Source organism: Marmota flaviventris, chromosome 13, assembly GCF_047511675.1.
Source record: "Marmota flaviventris isolate mMarFla1 chromosome 13, mMarFla1.hap1, whole genome shotgun sequence".
NCBI lineage: Eukaryota > Metazoa > Chordata > Mammalia > Rodentia > Sciuridae > Marmota > Marmota flaviventris.
In genome coordinates this window covers 69,686,584-69,700,902 of record NC_092510.1, presented here as the reverse complement: position 1 = coordinate 69,700,902, position 14,319 = coordinate 69,686,584, and the positions used below count along the sequence as shown (strand labels likewise).

The 14,319-nt window shown below is 34.2% G+C and overlaps 1 protein-coding gene across 5 annotated transcripts in view; it reads right to left on the bottom strand.

The window, feature by feature from the left end:
* The window catches only part of Zcchc7 (zinc finger CCHC-type containing 7), a 225,616-nt gene that overhangs the window by 51,283 nt on the left and 160,014 nt on the right, over positions 1 to 14,319 (bottom strand). For all 5 annotated transcript variants that reach the window (XM_027931045.2, XM_027931046.2, XM_071600752.1 and 2 more), the window contains one exon: positions 989 to 1,032. In XM_027931045.2, coding sequence (XP_027786846.1) covers positions 989 to 1,032 — 44 coding nt within the window. The remainder of the gene's footprint in view (positions 1 to 988; positions 1,033 to 14,319) is intronic.

Here is a 14,319-nt window from a genome sequence, read left to right as displayed (position 1 = left end):
TTCATAATGGCTGCCAATCTAACTGGAGTGAGATGGTATCTTAGGGTGGTTTTGATTTGCATTTCTCTGACTGCTAGAGATGGTGAGCATTTTTTCATGTACTTGTTGATTGATTGTATGTCCTCCTCTGAGAAGTGTCTGTTCAGGTCCTTGGCCCATTTGTTGATTGGGTTGTTTGTTCTCTTATTGTCTAATTTTTTGAGTTCTTTGTATACTCTGGATATTAGGGCTCTATTTGAAGTGTGAGGAGTAAAGATTTGTTCCCAGGATGTAGGCTCTCTATTTACCTCTCTTATTGTTTCTTTAGCTGAGAAAAAACTTTTTAGTTTGAGTAAGTCCCATATGTTGATTCTAGTTATTAACTTTTGTGCTATGGGTGTCCTATTGAGGAATTTGGAGCCCTACCCCACAGTATGTAGATCGTAGCCAACTTTTTCTTCTATCAGACGGCGTGTCTCCCAACCATGCTTTTAATCTCATTTGTCAGAATCCCATCTTTGACAATCTTCATCTTTTATTTGTTATTCTGCTGAACTTGCTAAGTAGGACAGTTATCTCTTAAAACTTCTATTCTTTTTTAGCATCTGTCACAAGAAGGCCAATATTTGACAAGGTCAAACACCTGCCATATCCTAAATATAGACTAACCATTTCCTTACACTGAAGAAGCAGTTATTTCCGGTGTTGATCTTTAGCAGTACCAGGACAGTGGGCTAAGAGGACTCATCAAGACAGAAGAAATAGAAAAGGAAAGAACCTATATCATTATGGCTATTAATCAGCTGATAAAAGTCAAGGCTGAACCAAATTTCTGAAAAGTTAAATCACTTACATACTGAAATCAAACTTTCTAAGCCATTTTGACTACTGCTGTTTTAAAAACATTTGATTCTTTCAAAATTTATTGTGATGAAATAAAAGGAAACCTTGTATCGAAGGAAAATTTATTAACCTATAATTCAAAATTTTAAAAACAATTTGACTTTACCTCAACGTCTTTGTCACTGATGAACCAGTTTACATCATCTTCTCCTACAAAACAAATAGAATGTTACTCAACTTTGTCATCTTTAAAGCACTTACAGATACACAATAGATCATTCAATTTGTTAGTACTCAAAGTGGATTCTAGAGGTATAGTGAGAAATGCTAAATACCTTATTAAACTTTTTTTTTTAATCTGTGCTGGGGCTCCAGCCTTGTGCATACTATGCAAGTGCTCCACTACTGAGTTATAGCCCTAGACCTAAATACTTTAAACTCTTAATTTTGCTCCCTAATCAGTTGTGTGGCTCTCAACAAATACTTAATGCCTTTGAGTCTGTGAAATGAGGATAACAGTATTTGCCCTGTCTATTGATAATGTCCTATGAGAATTGAATGAGATGCGAAAATGCTTTGAAAGTCATTAATATAAATATACAAATATAAATTATCAGCGAAGGACCAACAATCCAAATATAAATTATCAGTGAAGGACCAACATCCAACAGAAGATGTAGAAAGAAACCTTATCTGAACTTCCTTATCTGACTCAAACAGAGCTTTACTGAGAAGCAGGTGTCCTTACCCAACCTTCCTGGAGGTGTCCAGTCATGGAGATGATGAGGTAACTGACTATGGACACATTCCAAAAAATTTGGGTAAACAAGTTTCAGCAGAATCTTCCCCACTATAATCCTCTGATCTCCTCAGTGAGTTACTCATTACTCAGTGATCCCACCAGTGTGTGAATAAACCTTGTCTTTTCTCCAGTTAATCTGCCCATTGTCAGTTAATTCCCAGGTCCCAATTTAGACTTAAGTTGGTAGAAATTTTTTCCTCCCAACATTGGCATTAATTGTGTCCACTAGCTATCCATCCTAGGTGACTTTCATTGTAACATTTTAAAAAACTAAGCATTATTAAGGTTAGGGATTTTGTACTGGACTCAATAATACCCAAAACAGTGAAATAAAGGACCAAAAAAAGGAGGCCAAATATCCAGAAGCCATTGATTATCAACCTAAAAATACAACTGTAAAATATAGAGGGGAAGAAAAAAAAAAAATCACTAAATTTTTCTATATCAGCTGTTTTCTTCTTTTTGTACTGTCCTTTTAAAAACCTAGGATGGCTGCCATTCCTCTGGTCCTCCCATGGCAAAGGAGGAAAAGGACCTATGACTAATGCAGAAGCTAAGGTGTCAACAAAGGACTGAAAGATTTTTCTTTCCCCCAAGGCAAAGTTAAGATTTCCTTCTACCTCCCACCTTACTACTTTCCTCTATCTGAAAAACACAAATCAAGTTTAACTCATTTCTTTGAAAGGAATTTTGAAGAGACATGAAGCAATCTACATTTTCCCAGGCCTACCAGAAGTAAGTGTCTAGAAATATATTTTTAAAATAAAATACTTTTACTAAGAAAATCATAAGGCTGCTTTACAAAAAGGCCAATCCACAGGAAAGCAGAGATGCTGTGCTGATGATTATTTTCTTTGTAAAATTTGGAGGCTGCATCCATATACTGAGAGTGGAGAATACATTAAAAAGCAGTAGCTTGTATTCCTTCATCATCACCATCCATACTATTATTCTTTCATTCAAAAGATCCGGGTAAGGAACATGCTTTGCTCTAGCTTTCAAAGCTGCCTTTGGATCTCAGTGTCCTTCATCATTAAAATTAAAATGACCATTTGAAATCACTTAATTATGAATGACTTAATACTGTTTTTAAAAAAGAAAGGAATGCAAAGCCAATTAAACGCAAAATAGCAACTGTGACTATTCCAGAACTTCCAGTAAATTTACCCATGAACAGAGAATAGTGAAAAAGGGTGTGGGAGAGGGAGATGGATTCGATTTAGATTATTTTAACATTCCTTTGAATTCAACAATATTCTAGGTTATTTATACTAATGACTCCTCAAAAAATTATAATGTATTCTTACTATAGAAAATTTACCACTACAAAATAGACTTCAATTAGAAATAAAAGCAAAGTCATCACCAGGACTTTTAGCCAACTCCCTTCCCCATGTTTCCAAATTTTGTTTGACTCTAATAATGAAACAATGACAGTTGACCAGTTGACCACATCCCTTGCTTTTTCTTTTTTTTAAACTTATCCCACTCATGTCTAAACTCCAAATCCCAATCTAACTTGTCTACGGCAACTCATCAGAACAATTAGCCAATTCCCACTTTATTAAATTCTGGGCATGGGAACTGATAGAAACCTGGTTTCTAGTCTTAACTCTGCCTCTAATTTGTGGGTGGATGTGGTGATAGGCAGATTATTTACTCTCTCTGGATCTATATAATAATGAATATGAATATGATTAAATTGCATCCATGGTACCTTCCAGCACTAAATTTCTGTGATACTATCTAATTTTCTTTTATTGCTGGAATCAAATGCACTGCTACTTAGTACAATTTGCCTAAATGTTCTGGCCCTTTGCAACCAGAATACAGTGCCTTGCCTTAGATACAATTTGCCACAGGGCCTAGGGCCACTCATCTCCCATGTGTCTTCCACCCAATTCATAGAATGTAAAAACAGGCCTGCCTAAAGTAAACAACTAAGATTGCCAAAGGATGCATATTATCAATTCTTAGCTGCTTTATACAGCCTTGGTCTTGATGATATGTGGAATTGTGACTTTTTCCAGACTTCAGTACAGTAATCAGGCAATAGCTGATATATCTTTCTTTGCATTGTATTAACTCAGTTTAGCAAATACCCACTGAAAGATTACAATTAACTAGGTGCTAAAGGGTAAACAAGGATGAATAAAAAGCTTATAGACTAATAGAAGACAAGGCGATAAATGAAAGAAGGAGTAAGAAAGAGAAAACCAAACAAAGGATAAGGTAAATTTAGGATTGATAATATTCAAATTCAAGAGAGAGGCAAAAAAGTCACACAAATCTGATCCATAAAAGGAAACTATTGAGGGTTGGGGTTGTGGCTCAGTGATACAGTGCTTTGCTAGCATGTGTGAGGCACTGGGTTAAATTTTCAGCACCACATATAAATAAATAAAAAAAATTAAAGATCCTCAAAAACTAAATAATAAAAAAATAAAAGGAAACTATTGATGTATACTTTACATACAATAAAATACAGTGTTTCGTTTTGACAAATGGATGCACTCCTGTAACCACTCTAAAAATAAAATCAGTCCAAAATGTTACTTTGTTCATATTTGCAGTTAATCCTCCACTTCAGGCAATCACTAATTTGTTTTCTGTCACAATATATTAATTTTGCCTGTTCTAGGACCCCATGTAAAGGGAATCATACATAATGTACCATTTTGTCTAATTTTTTTCTCTTAACATTTATGAGATTCATCCATGTTGCTGGGCAGTGTAGTTTTGTTCTTTTTGCTTTTTGCAGAGTGGAATTGTGTTGTATGGATATAACATTGTTTAGCTATTCATCTGCTGATAAATATTTAGGTTGTCTCAAGTTTCTGGCAATTATAAACAGAACAGCACAATAAATGCAATAAAAAACTTTTAAAAAATTTACCTAAGCTTTTAATTTCCCTTAGGAAAATATTTAGGAATAGGATTGTTGGGTATCAAAAACATATTCTCCCAAAGGATTTAAAATCAGCATACTACAATGATGCAGCCACATCAATGTTTATAGCAGCTCAATTCACAACAGCTAAACTATGGAACCAACCTAGATGCCCTTCAATATATGAATGGATAAAGAAACTGTGGTACATATACACAATGGAGTATCAGCATTAAGAGAGAATAAAATTATGGCATTTGCAGGTAAATGGATGGAGTTAGAGAATATTATGCTAAGTGAAAGGGGTGGGAGGGCATGGGGAGAATGGAGAAACTTGGATTGGGCAAAGAGAGGGAGAGAAGGCAAGGGGGCAAGTGGATAGGAAAGATGGTAGAATGAGATGAACTCATTACCCCAGGTACATGTATGACTGCACATGTGGCATGACTCTACATCCTCTACAACCAGAGAAATAAAAAGTTGTGTACAATGAATCAAAATGCATTCTGCTATCATGTACTACTAATTAGAACAAATAAATATTTTTAAAAAATTTAAAAAAATCCCCAAAGGATTTTTCTTGATAAGCAGATGTTGATCCATAATGGGGTATGTGTGTGTGTGTGTGTGGGGGGGGGTAGGTCAGGAATAATGGAGGAACTCTGGACTGGGCAGAAGGGAATGAGAAGAGAGGAGAGGATGTGGGGGTGGCAAGAATGGTGGAATGACAGACATTATTACCCTATATATATGTATGATTGCACAACTGGTGTGACTCTGCATCATGTACAGCCAGAGGAATGAGATGTTGTGCTTCATTTGTGTACAATGTGTCAAAATGCATTCTGCTGTCATGTGAAACTAATTAGAATTTTTAAAAAAGCATATCCTTCCTTTACTTTTGTAAGAAACTGGCAAACTATTTTCACAGTTGTTGTGCCATTTTATATTCTTATCAACAGTGCATGAGGGTTCCAGCAGTTTCATAATCTCATCAATCGCTGGAATTTTAATGTTAATCTTAGAATGGGTGTAAAACAGTAGTGAATTAGGATTTTTTGGGGGGGGGGGGTTGGTGAATACTGGGAATTGAACCTAGGGTCTTGTACATGAGAACTCTGAAAATGAACTACAGTCCCAGCCCTTTGCATTTTGAGACAGGGTCTTGATAAATTGCCCAGGCTGGCTTCAAACTTGAGATTTTCCTGCTTCAGCCTCTTGAATAGCTGGGATTACACACTTCTGCCACCACGCCCAGCTTAAATAGTGATTTTAATGGGCATTTCTCTGGAGATTAATCATGCTGACCATCTTTTCATCTATTTATCTGACATTCTTTATCTTCTTTCAAAAACCATCTGTTCAAAATTGCTGACCATTTAAAAAATTGTTTCCCCTTTTTATTGATAGTTTTCTTACTAACTTACAGAAGTTCTTCATAAATTCTGGATACAAGTCTTTTATCAGACAAGTTATTCACAAATATTTTCTCTCAGTTATGACCTGCTTTTTAATTTAAGAGCAAAAGTTTAGAATTTTAAACCTGGCACAGTGGCTCATGATTGTAATCCCAGTGACTTAAGAGGTTGAGGCAGGTGGATCACAAATACAAGGCCAGCCTGGGCAACTTAGTGAGACCCTATCTAAAAAGGAAAAATAAAAAGGGATGAGGATGTAGCTTAGGAGTAGCACAATTCTACTGCAAGAAGAAAGAAAAAAAAAAGTTAAGTTTTACATTTTAAGAAAGTTAAATTTGACAATTTTTCCTTTCATAGTTTGTTTTCTGTGCCTAAGGTAATCTCTGTGGCCAAGGTTACAAACATTTTCTGTTTTCTTCTAGAAATTCTTTAGTTTTAGAACTTTATCCAACAAGCTATGGATATCCAGTTGTTCTGGCATCATTTGTTAAATGAAAAGATTATCTGTTCTTCAGTGAACTACTTTAGTAACTGTGCCAAAAATCAATCGCTTGTCATTTTCTGAAAGTTCCATTACGCTATATGTCTATTGTTATATATATTATCATCTTGATTACTAAAAGTATTGCAATCATATAACATAGGCTTTCAACTTTTTATTTGTTCTTTTTCAAGATTATTTTGGCTATCTAGGTTCCTTAATTTTCTGTATAAATGTTAGAATAAACATGTCAATTTCTCTTAAAAAGTTTCATCTGTATTATGTTGAATCTGTGGATCAGGTGGAAAATTTTTAACAATACTGAGACTCCCCATACACAAACATGATATAGTATAGTTCTTTCTTTATTTTGGTCTTCTTTAATTTTTCATGACAATGGCTTTTTCAATTTTTGGCCATACATTTATAATAATACAATTGCTTTTTATTAACTCACACCTTGTATCATGCAAATTTGCTAAATTCACTTAGTTTAAGAAAAAATTTTTTGTATGCTCCTGCCAATTTTCTATGTACATTTTTTTCTTTAAATATTTATTTTTTAGTCGTAGTTGGACACAATACCTTTATTTTATTTATTTATTTATTTATTTATTTATTTATATTTATGTGGTGCTGAGGATTGAACCCAGGGCCTCACATGTGCAAGTGCTCTACCACTGAGCCACAACCCCAACCCTATATACATTTTCATATTACCTGTAAACAGTTTTACTTCCTCTTTTCCAATTTATATGCCTTTTGTTTCTTTTTCTTATCTTATTGCATTATATAGGACTGCTACTATAATACTGCACTGAATGTAAGTGGTGACAACTGATAGTCTTTGCTTGATTCCCTACTTTAGAGAAAAAGAATATATCCAGTTTTTCACAACTGAGTAAAAACTGGGTTTGCTATGAACTTTTCATAGCAAGTTAAAGAAACTTCTATCTTTATCTGCTGAATTTTTAATATGAGTGTTGTTGAAATTATTAGATGCCTTTTCTCTATCAATTGAGATGGTTCCAAGGTTTTTCCTCTTGCATTGTTAATATGGTAAATAAAAGTGATTCATTTTCAAATGTTAAACCAACTCTATATTCTGGGATTAATCTTACTTGGCTAAAACGTAGTATCCTTTTAAAAATATTTCAGAGTTAAGTTTGTTAATATTTTATTAAGAATTTTGTACTTGTGTTCACGAGGGATATTGACTTATTCTCTTACAATGTCTTTGCATTTTTTTAACCTCTTAATTTTTATTGCTTTTCATTTGTTCTTTTTAGATACACATGACTGTAGAGTATATTTTGACATATAATACATACATGGAATATATCTTATTCTAGTTAGGATCACATTCTTGTGGTTGTACACAATGCAGAGATTCACTGTGGTGTATTCATATATGAACACTCCAGGAAAGTTTTGTCTGATTCATTCCACTGTCTTTCCTATTCCTTTCCTCCTTCCCTTCCCTTCATTTGCCTCTGTCTAATCCACATTGCATGATTTTGATATTGGGATAAAACTTGCCTCCTAAGAGTTGAGAAATAGGAAACTTTTGTATAGAACTGGTTGTTTCTTAAATATGTCATAGAATTTATCAGTGAAATCATGTAGGCTAGAGCTGGTAGGCCAGGAATTTTACTTCCAGTAGTATTTTTTTTTTTTTTTTTAAGAGAGAGTGTGAGAGAGAGGGAGGGAGGGAGGGGGGGGGGAGAGAGAGAGAGAGAGAGAGAGAGAGAGAGAGAGAGAGAGAGAGAGAGAAAATTTTAATATTTATTTTTTAGTTTTTTTTTTTTGGTGGACACAACATCTTTGTTTGTATGTGGTGCTGAGGATGGAACCCGGGCCACACGCATGCCAGGCGAGCGCGCTACCGCTTGAGCCACATCCCTAGCCCAACTTCCAGTAGTTTTTAAAACAATAATTCCATCTCTTTAGTAGCTATGGATCCATTCAAATTTTCTATTTATTTTTGGGCCAGTTTTGATAACTTGTGGCTTTTAAAGAATTTAGTTCCTTTTTGTTAATAAGTGACTTGAAGTCCTCTTCAACTAATTTCATCTGTCATTTCTAGGTTTATTTCATTTGATCTCTTTTTCTCCTTGTTATGAATCATGTTTTCCTGCTTCTTTAAATATCTAATAATTTTCTGGGGGATGTTTCTTACTTTATAACTGCTTGGCTTTGTTTAAATAAAGCAGTCAAGCAACTTCCACATCAGCTGGACCTTTTTAAAAATCATTTGTTTTTTAGTTGTAGGTTGACACAAAACCTTTATTTTTCTTATGTGGTGCTGAGGATTGAACCCAGTGCCTCACGCATGCTTGGCAAGTGCTCTACCTCTGAGCTACAGCCCCAGCCCTCAACTGGACCTTTTAAAAAGACTTTGTTTAAGAGTATATCCAAAGTAGCCTTTGCTTTAGGGCTAAGTTAGTCCTACTACTAAGATATGGTCTCTGCTAAATGCCTTGGGTGTTCAATACTGTCCCTCCACTCTGGCTTAGAAGAACTTGTGTATGTTCTAGGAACTGGATATTTATACTTAGGTTTTTGCCCAGGTCTGGTGGAGTTTTGCTCCATGTATGCACAGATAAGCATTTAGTACCCTTAGCATTCAAAGTTATCCATATATGGATATCTGGAGTGATTTCTTTAGCAGTCCCCTCTTCTTCCTGTATTCTGCTCTACAAATTACAGCTTCTCCATTCACTCAGAACTTTGTTTTCTCATTTCAGTGAGATTGCCATGCTCTATTTGGGTTCCCTCTCTTGGCACCATAGTCCAGAAACTGGCTAGGCAGAAAGCTGGGTTTATTGTAGGATTCCTCTCATAAATCCTGGTCCTGTACTGCCTGTCATCCAATATCTGAAAAATTTCTAACTGATCTGTATTTAAGCTCAATGAGTAATTTTTTTTTCATTTCAAATATTGCATATTTCAGCTCTTAAAGTTTCATTTGGCTTAATTTTTAAACATCTTCCATTTCTCTTATTATATTCATCTTTCCTTTTAAATCTGTCTATATTTATACTAGCTGTTTTAAAGTCCTTATTTGCTAATTCAACATATCCTGTCAGAAAGGGAAGTCGAGCTCTAGTTAACCCAATATGGCTGAAAGCAGATGTTTTAGAGAGTATTTTAAAAGTGAAGATGAAGAAAGACATTAGAGAGAGGGGGAGAGAAGAGGGAAGAAAAAAAAAAGGAAAGGTGTAAGCAACATAATGAACAAAGCAATATAATTCAGCAAATAATACAGTTTGGTTGGAATATTATTATTTATAAGAAGCTTATTGCCAAAACCACACATGAGGAATTCATTAATATTAAATCTGTTCTCTGAACTAAGAAACCTTCCATGTCCTTTTTAAAAGTCCTAACTCCCTACTGTGTGAGATCTCCACAGTACAGGAATAGTGTAGCAGGACTCTTCCTAGCAGAGTAGTAATGTTGAAGGCAGAGATGCCAGAAGAGTACTGCTCTGTTAATACTATGCAATGTTCAGGACATTTCACCTCTTCTTAAATAATTTTCAAACCCCAAACAAAGTGAACCCATAACCTTATAGTCTGTTTTATATATTTTCCCCTCTATTTGTGGGGCTACTATGTTGTCTTTATCATACACATTTCCCTACATTCAATTACTACATGATAGTTATGATAAACTATAAACTAGTTATGATAAACATCTTTCAAATTTACATGGTGATTTTGAGCCTATAAAGTGCTTTAAGTATATATTTTATTCTCAGAACACACTTATGTGCTATGGTTACACAAATATTCATTGTTCTATGTGTGTGCTTTCCAATACTGAGCAAAAAAAAAAAAAAAAAAAAAAAAGGCAATTTGTGCTTTCTGTGAAACACAGTACTAATCTAGTTATTTACCAGTATTTTTGCATTCAATTTTCAAAAGTTCTTAGTCTGCCTACATTTTGGAATGTTAGAATATTTGAAGATCATGCCTCTGCTGAAAGAGCAGTTACAGATAATTATAGAGCTGGTAATCATTACTTCTTGGACAATGTGACAGACAGTAGGAGCCAGTAAACTGTATTTTTAAAGAACTATCAAATTTATTCATCTAGGCCTACTCATCACAGGTAATTCGAATTCATAATCATTAAAACAGAACTATTTTCTTCTCATTCTTTGAATCTTAAAAAATGTGAAAACAAAAACATTCTAGTTCTCCTCCTTGTATCCTCTACCTCAGTGACTTGCACCAGAGTCTGTTTTCCACATAAGAAACCTCATGTCTTCCCTCTCACCTTCCATACAATTACTCACCAAATCCTATAAATTCTCTATCCAGCCTTGTTAATGCCATTACTTTAGCCCAGGGCCACTTAATTGCTCACATAGAGTATTAAAATAACTCTATCTCTGTTATCATTAACTGCTTACCATTCTACTGTTATTCAATGTATAATGTGAACATATTCCAATTTCTCTCTGGTAGAAGTATTTTCTCCCTCTGTCTTTGTCTAAAAGCATTTCACCTGTATCTTCTAGGCCACCGAGCACTTACAAACCTTGTATTTAAGGGCTATATCAAATATTTTATTTCCCTCTCTATGCCAAATCTCTCTTTAGAGGGGGACTACATCTCTTTATCTAATTATCATCACAATATATTGCATACCTTGAAATTAAAAAGAAAAGCAACAACAAAAAAGAAACACATTGATATGTAAACTTGAGTGAATAAGTACTTTTCTGAATTGGCACTTAAGCCAACAGATAATTTAATGAACTATCATCATACAAACATTCAGTAAGACAGTTTTCCACACCTAGGGAAAAAACAGAATTTTTTAGTAAGCAACTCTAAGAAATAAAAAGGAACCTTTTAAAAAAATCACCATTATTGAATAACAACACTGGCAGACACAGAACTACATAAAATGTAAGATAATTGCACATTTATAGATACTCATGCCAGTACCTAACCAGTGTTTACGGATTAAAGATCACAAACACAAAGCTGCCAGATATTTATGTCACATCCTTTCCTGAGCCTACTCCACTTTAGCCGATTTCCCTCTGGGATCTTCTCACTTCTAATAAGCAACTGAACCAGTCACAAATGAAGTTACTATTCCCAACTTCATCAGCAGCATCTGTTATTTCAACGGAAACTTTTGAAATATACACAATGCCACATTCAAATCCCTTGAGGGTTAAGCCACTTCATTCACTTGCATTTTTCTCAAACTGCTCTTTTTAGTTCTGTCTCGGTTTTATTATATTTATATTTTTCATTACAATATTGGGCACAGAACTATTTTAGTCATTAAAATTTTGTGCTGTATTACTGGCAATAGTTTAAATAAAACAAATTTTAATAGAAGAATTTGCAAGGCAGCAAAATGTTCATCTTATTTTCAATCGTATTAAATTTATCAGAAACAACTTATATTTTAAAAATATGTGTAAAACATAAAATGGGGATTTGGCTTTTCTTTTTTTAGAAGTAGAGGAGGAAGAAAAAAGAGGAAATAAATACAGGTGCTTATTGGCACAAGGTTATAAAGAGCTCCTGCAAAGTTATCAGTCATGTAAAGGGCTTTGTCTGTCCCCAGAGAGAGAGAGACAGAGAGACACAGACAATTATCTCTCATCCTCCATTCCCTATACCCCAAGGGTTCCATCAATGAATCACATGGTTAAGAAGTCCTTATTTGGAAATTTTAAAAGACTGTTGTATCATAGTAAGTAACAAGAACAAAAAGGGGGAAATTATCAACAGAAACCACCAATACAGTGGGATTGTGGGAGTTGTTTTTTCTTGTTTTAAAGATATCTACTATGGTTATCTGTTTCTGAACTCAGCCCCAAAGGCAAAAAAGGAAAATATACCCATCTGAAATAATTGTAAAATGACAAACACAAACAAAACACATTTAAATCTAATCAAAAGGCTACTTTAAAAAGGTTTCTAGAGAAGATTTAAAAGGTATATAAAATTTGCTATCTACTGGCTGATAGCTAGCAATCTGACATATAGTCTTTAAATCATCCTTCTATTTCTTTTAATATTTCCTTGTCTCCTTCCTACACCTTTTTCTTTTTCCTCTAAAGTCTGATTCTGTGCTTACTCTCTCCTTGGTGAAACATGTCACTCCAAAACAATTTGCTTTTACTGTCATTTTTTGGTTGGATTTGCTTCAAATCTCTCTCCAGATCTTAAATCAACTATGGCCAGGCTCACATTTACAACTGCTTATGGGACGCACTGCAAATATTTATATTAGTTATTACAAGTATAACATATCCAAAGCAAAATTCATCTTTATAGCTCACTTGAATGGGCTCAAATACCTTTCCTCTGTTGTTATTAACAGTTCAAAGATATATCACACCTGCTATTCAAACAGCCCAGGTCTAACAATTCTACTGTGTGTTCCTTCAACATGTCTTTCCAGGCCAATATTTAGGTGTCCTTCTAGTCATCAGAGTCCATTTATTGCCTCAGGCCTGCGATTGCTGTGGTGTCCCTGCACTTTCAACTTCATTTGATGCATACCAGATAAGTTTCATTATTATCAAAGTAATACATGCATTAAAAATACATGCATTAAAAAAACTCTAGTAATGCTAAAATACTATATAAGAAAAAAATTGGCAGTTCTGTCTTCCCCATTCCAACTTGCATTCCCCAAAGTCAACTATTTCCAACGCTTCAGCTATTTCTTTTGGATACTGCATACTTCTGTATAAATGTCCATTTTGCTATTCATGGATTTATCTACTTTTAACACAGACATCAAAATTCTTATTAAGTTTAAGAGGATTTAGTTCTCTTATAACACTCTATATGAATTTTTCTCCCTTCATCCTTTATTCTCAGGTTAAATTAATATGCAATTTATATTATGCCTATATAGCAGAACACTGTTTTCCTTTTTAAAAATTCTTTTAGTAGTAGACACAATATCTTTATCTTATATATTTACTTTTATGTGGTGCTGAGGATCGAACCCAGTGCCTCATGTGCACAAGGCAAGCGCTCTACCACTGAGCTACCACTGTTTCCCTTCTTATACAACTTTTTGATTTTTCTGAAATAATTGTTTTATTTACTTGGTCTGAAAGATCTACTTATTATCAAGCCAGCCATTAACACTTCATCTTTCTAAAAGGTGAAGTTTTATTCACATCACCAGTTGCATTACACTAGGAAAACCAGTTATCACCATTATTAGCTGGGTTCAATGGGCTCTTTTAATAATTTAAGCCATTTCACAAATAATTTATAGGAGACTAAAGTGATAGTGAAATTAGAAATTTAAACATAGCAAATGTGAAATTTTAATTATATGTTCTTATTTTTGAAATTAAATATACCTAAAACAGGCATCATCCCGGAATACAACTGATTAATCATCAATTATCTTACTTGAATTGGGGACACATAAATTTTGCAAATATTTGTATCAGATTTCAAATGTATCTCTTTTTTGCTCTATCACTGTAGAACATTTTTACTTTTAAATTTAAATAGATCAATCAAAATGATCAGAAAAATTTTAACTTCTGCATTATCTGTTTCCTTCTAATCAGCCCAGCACATATCACTGTCTTCAGCATTTATCCACTTGATATAAACCACATCAGGTACATTTTCAGACATAAATATCATAAAGCATGAAATAACACAGCTACATATCTTTTATTAAAGCGGGTTATTCTTGTAATTATTGTGTGATGGAAGAACTTTGTTTTGAATGACTTGACTAGGTGAGGATACCTTGTTTCCTTTTTCTACTCAGAACTAATGTTCATTCGTCAGTTCTCAATTTTGAGGCAACTCACCTACCATATCCTCTGAAAAATCAACAGTCTGAGAATTACTTAAAAGGTCATGTTCATGAGTCCATTAGGGTCTAG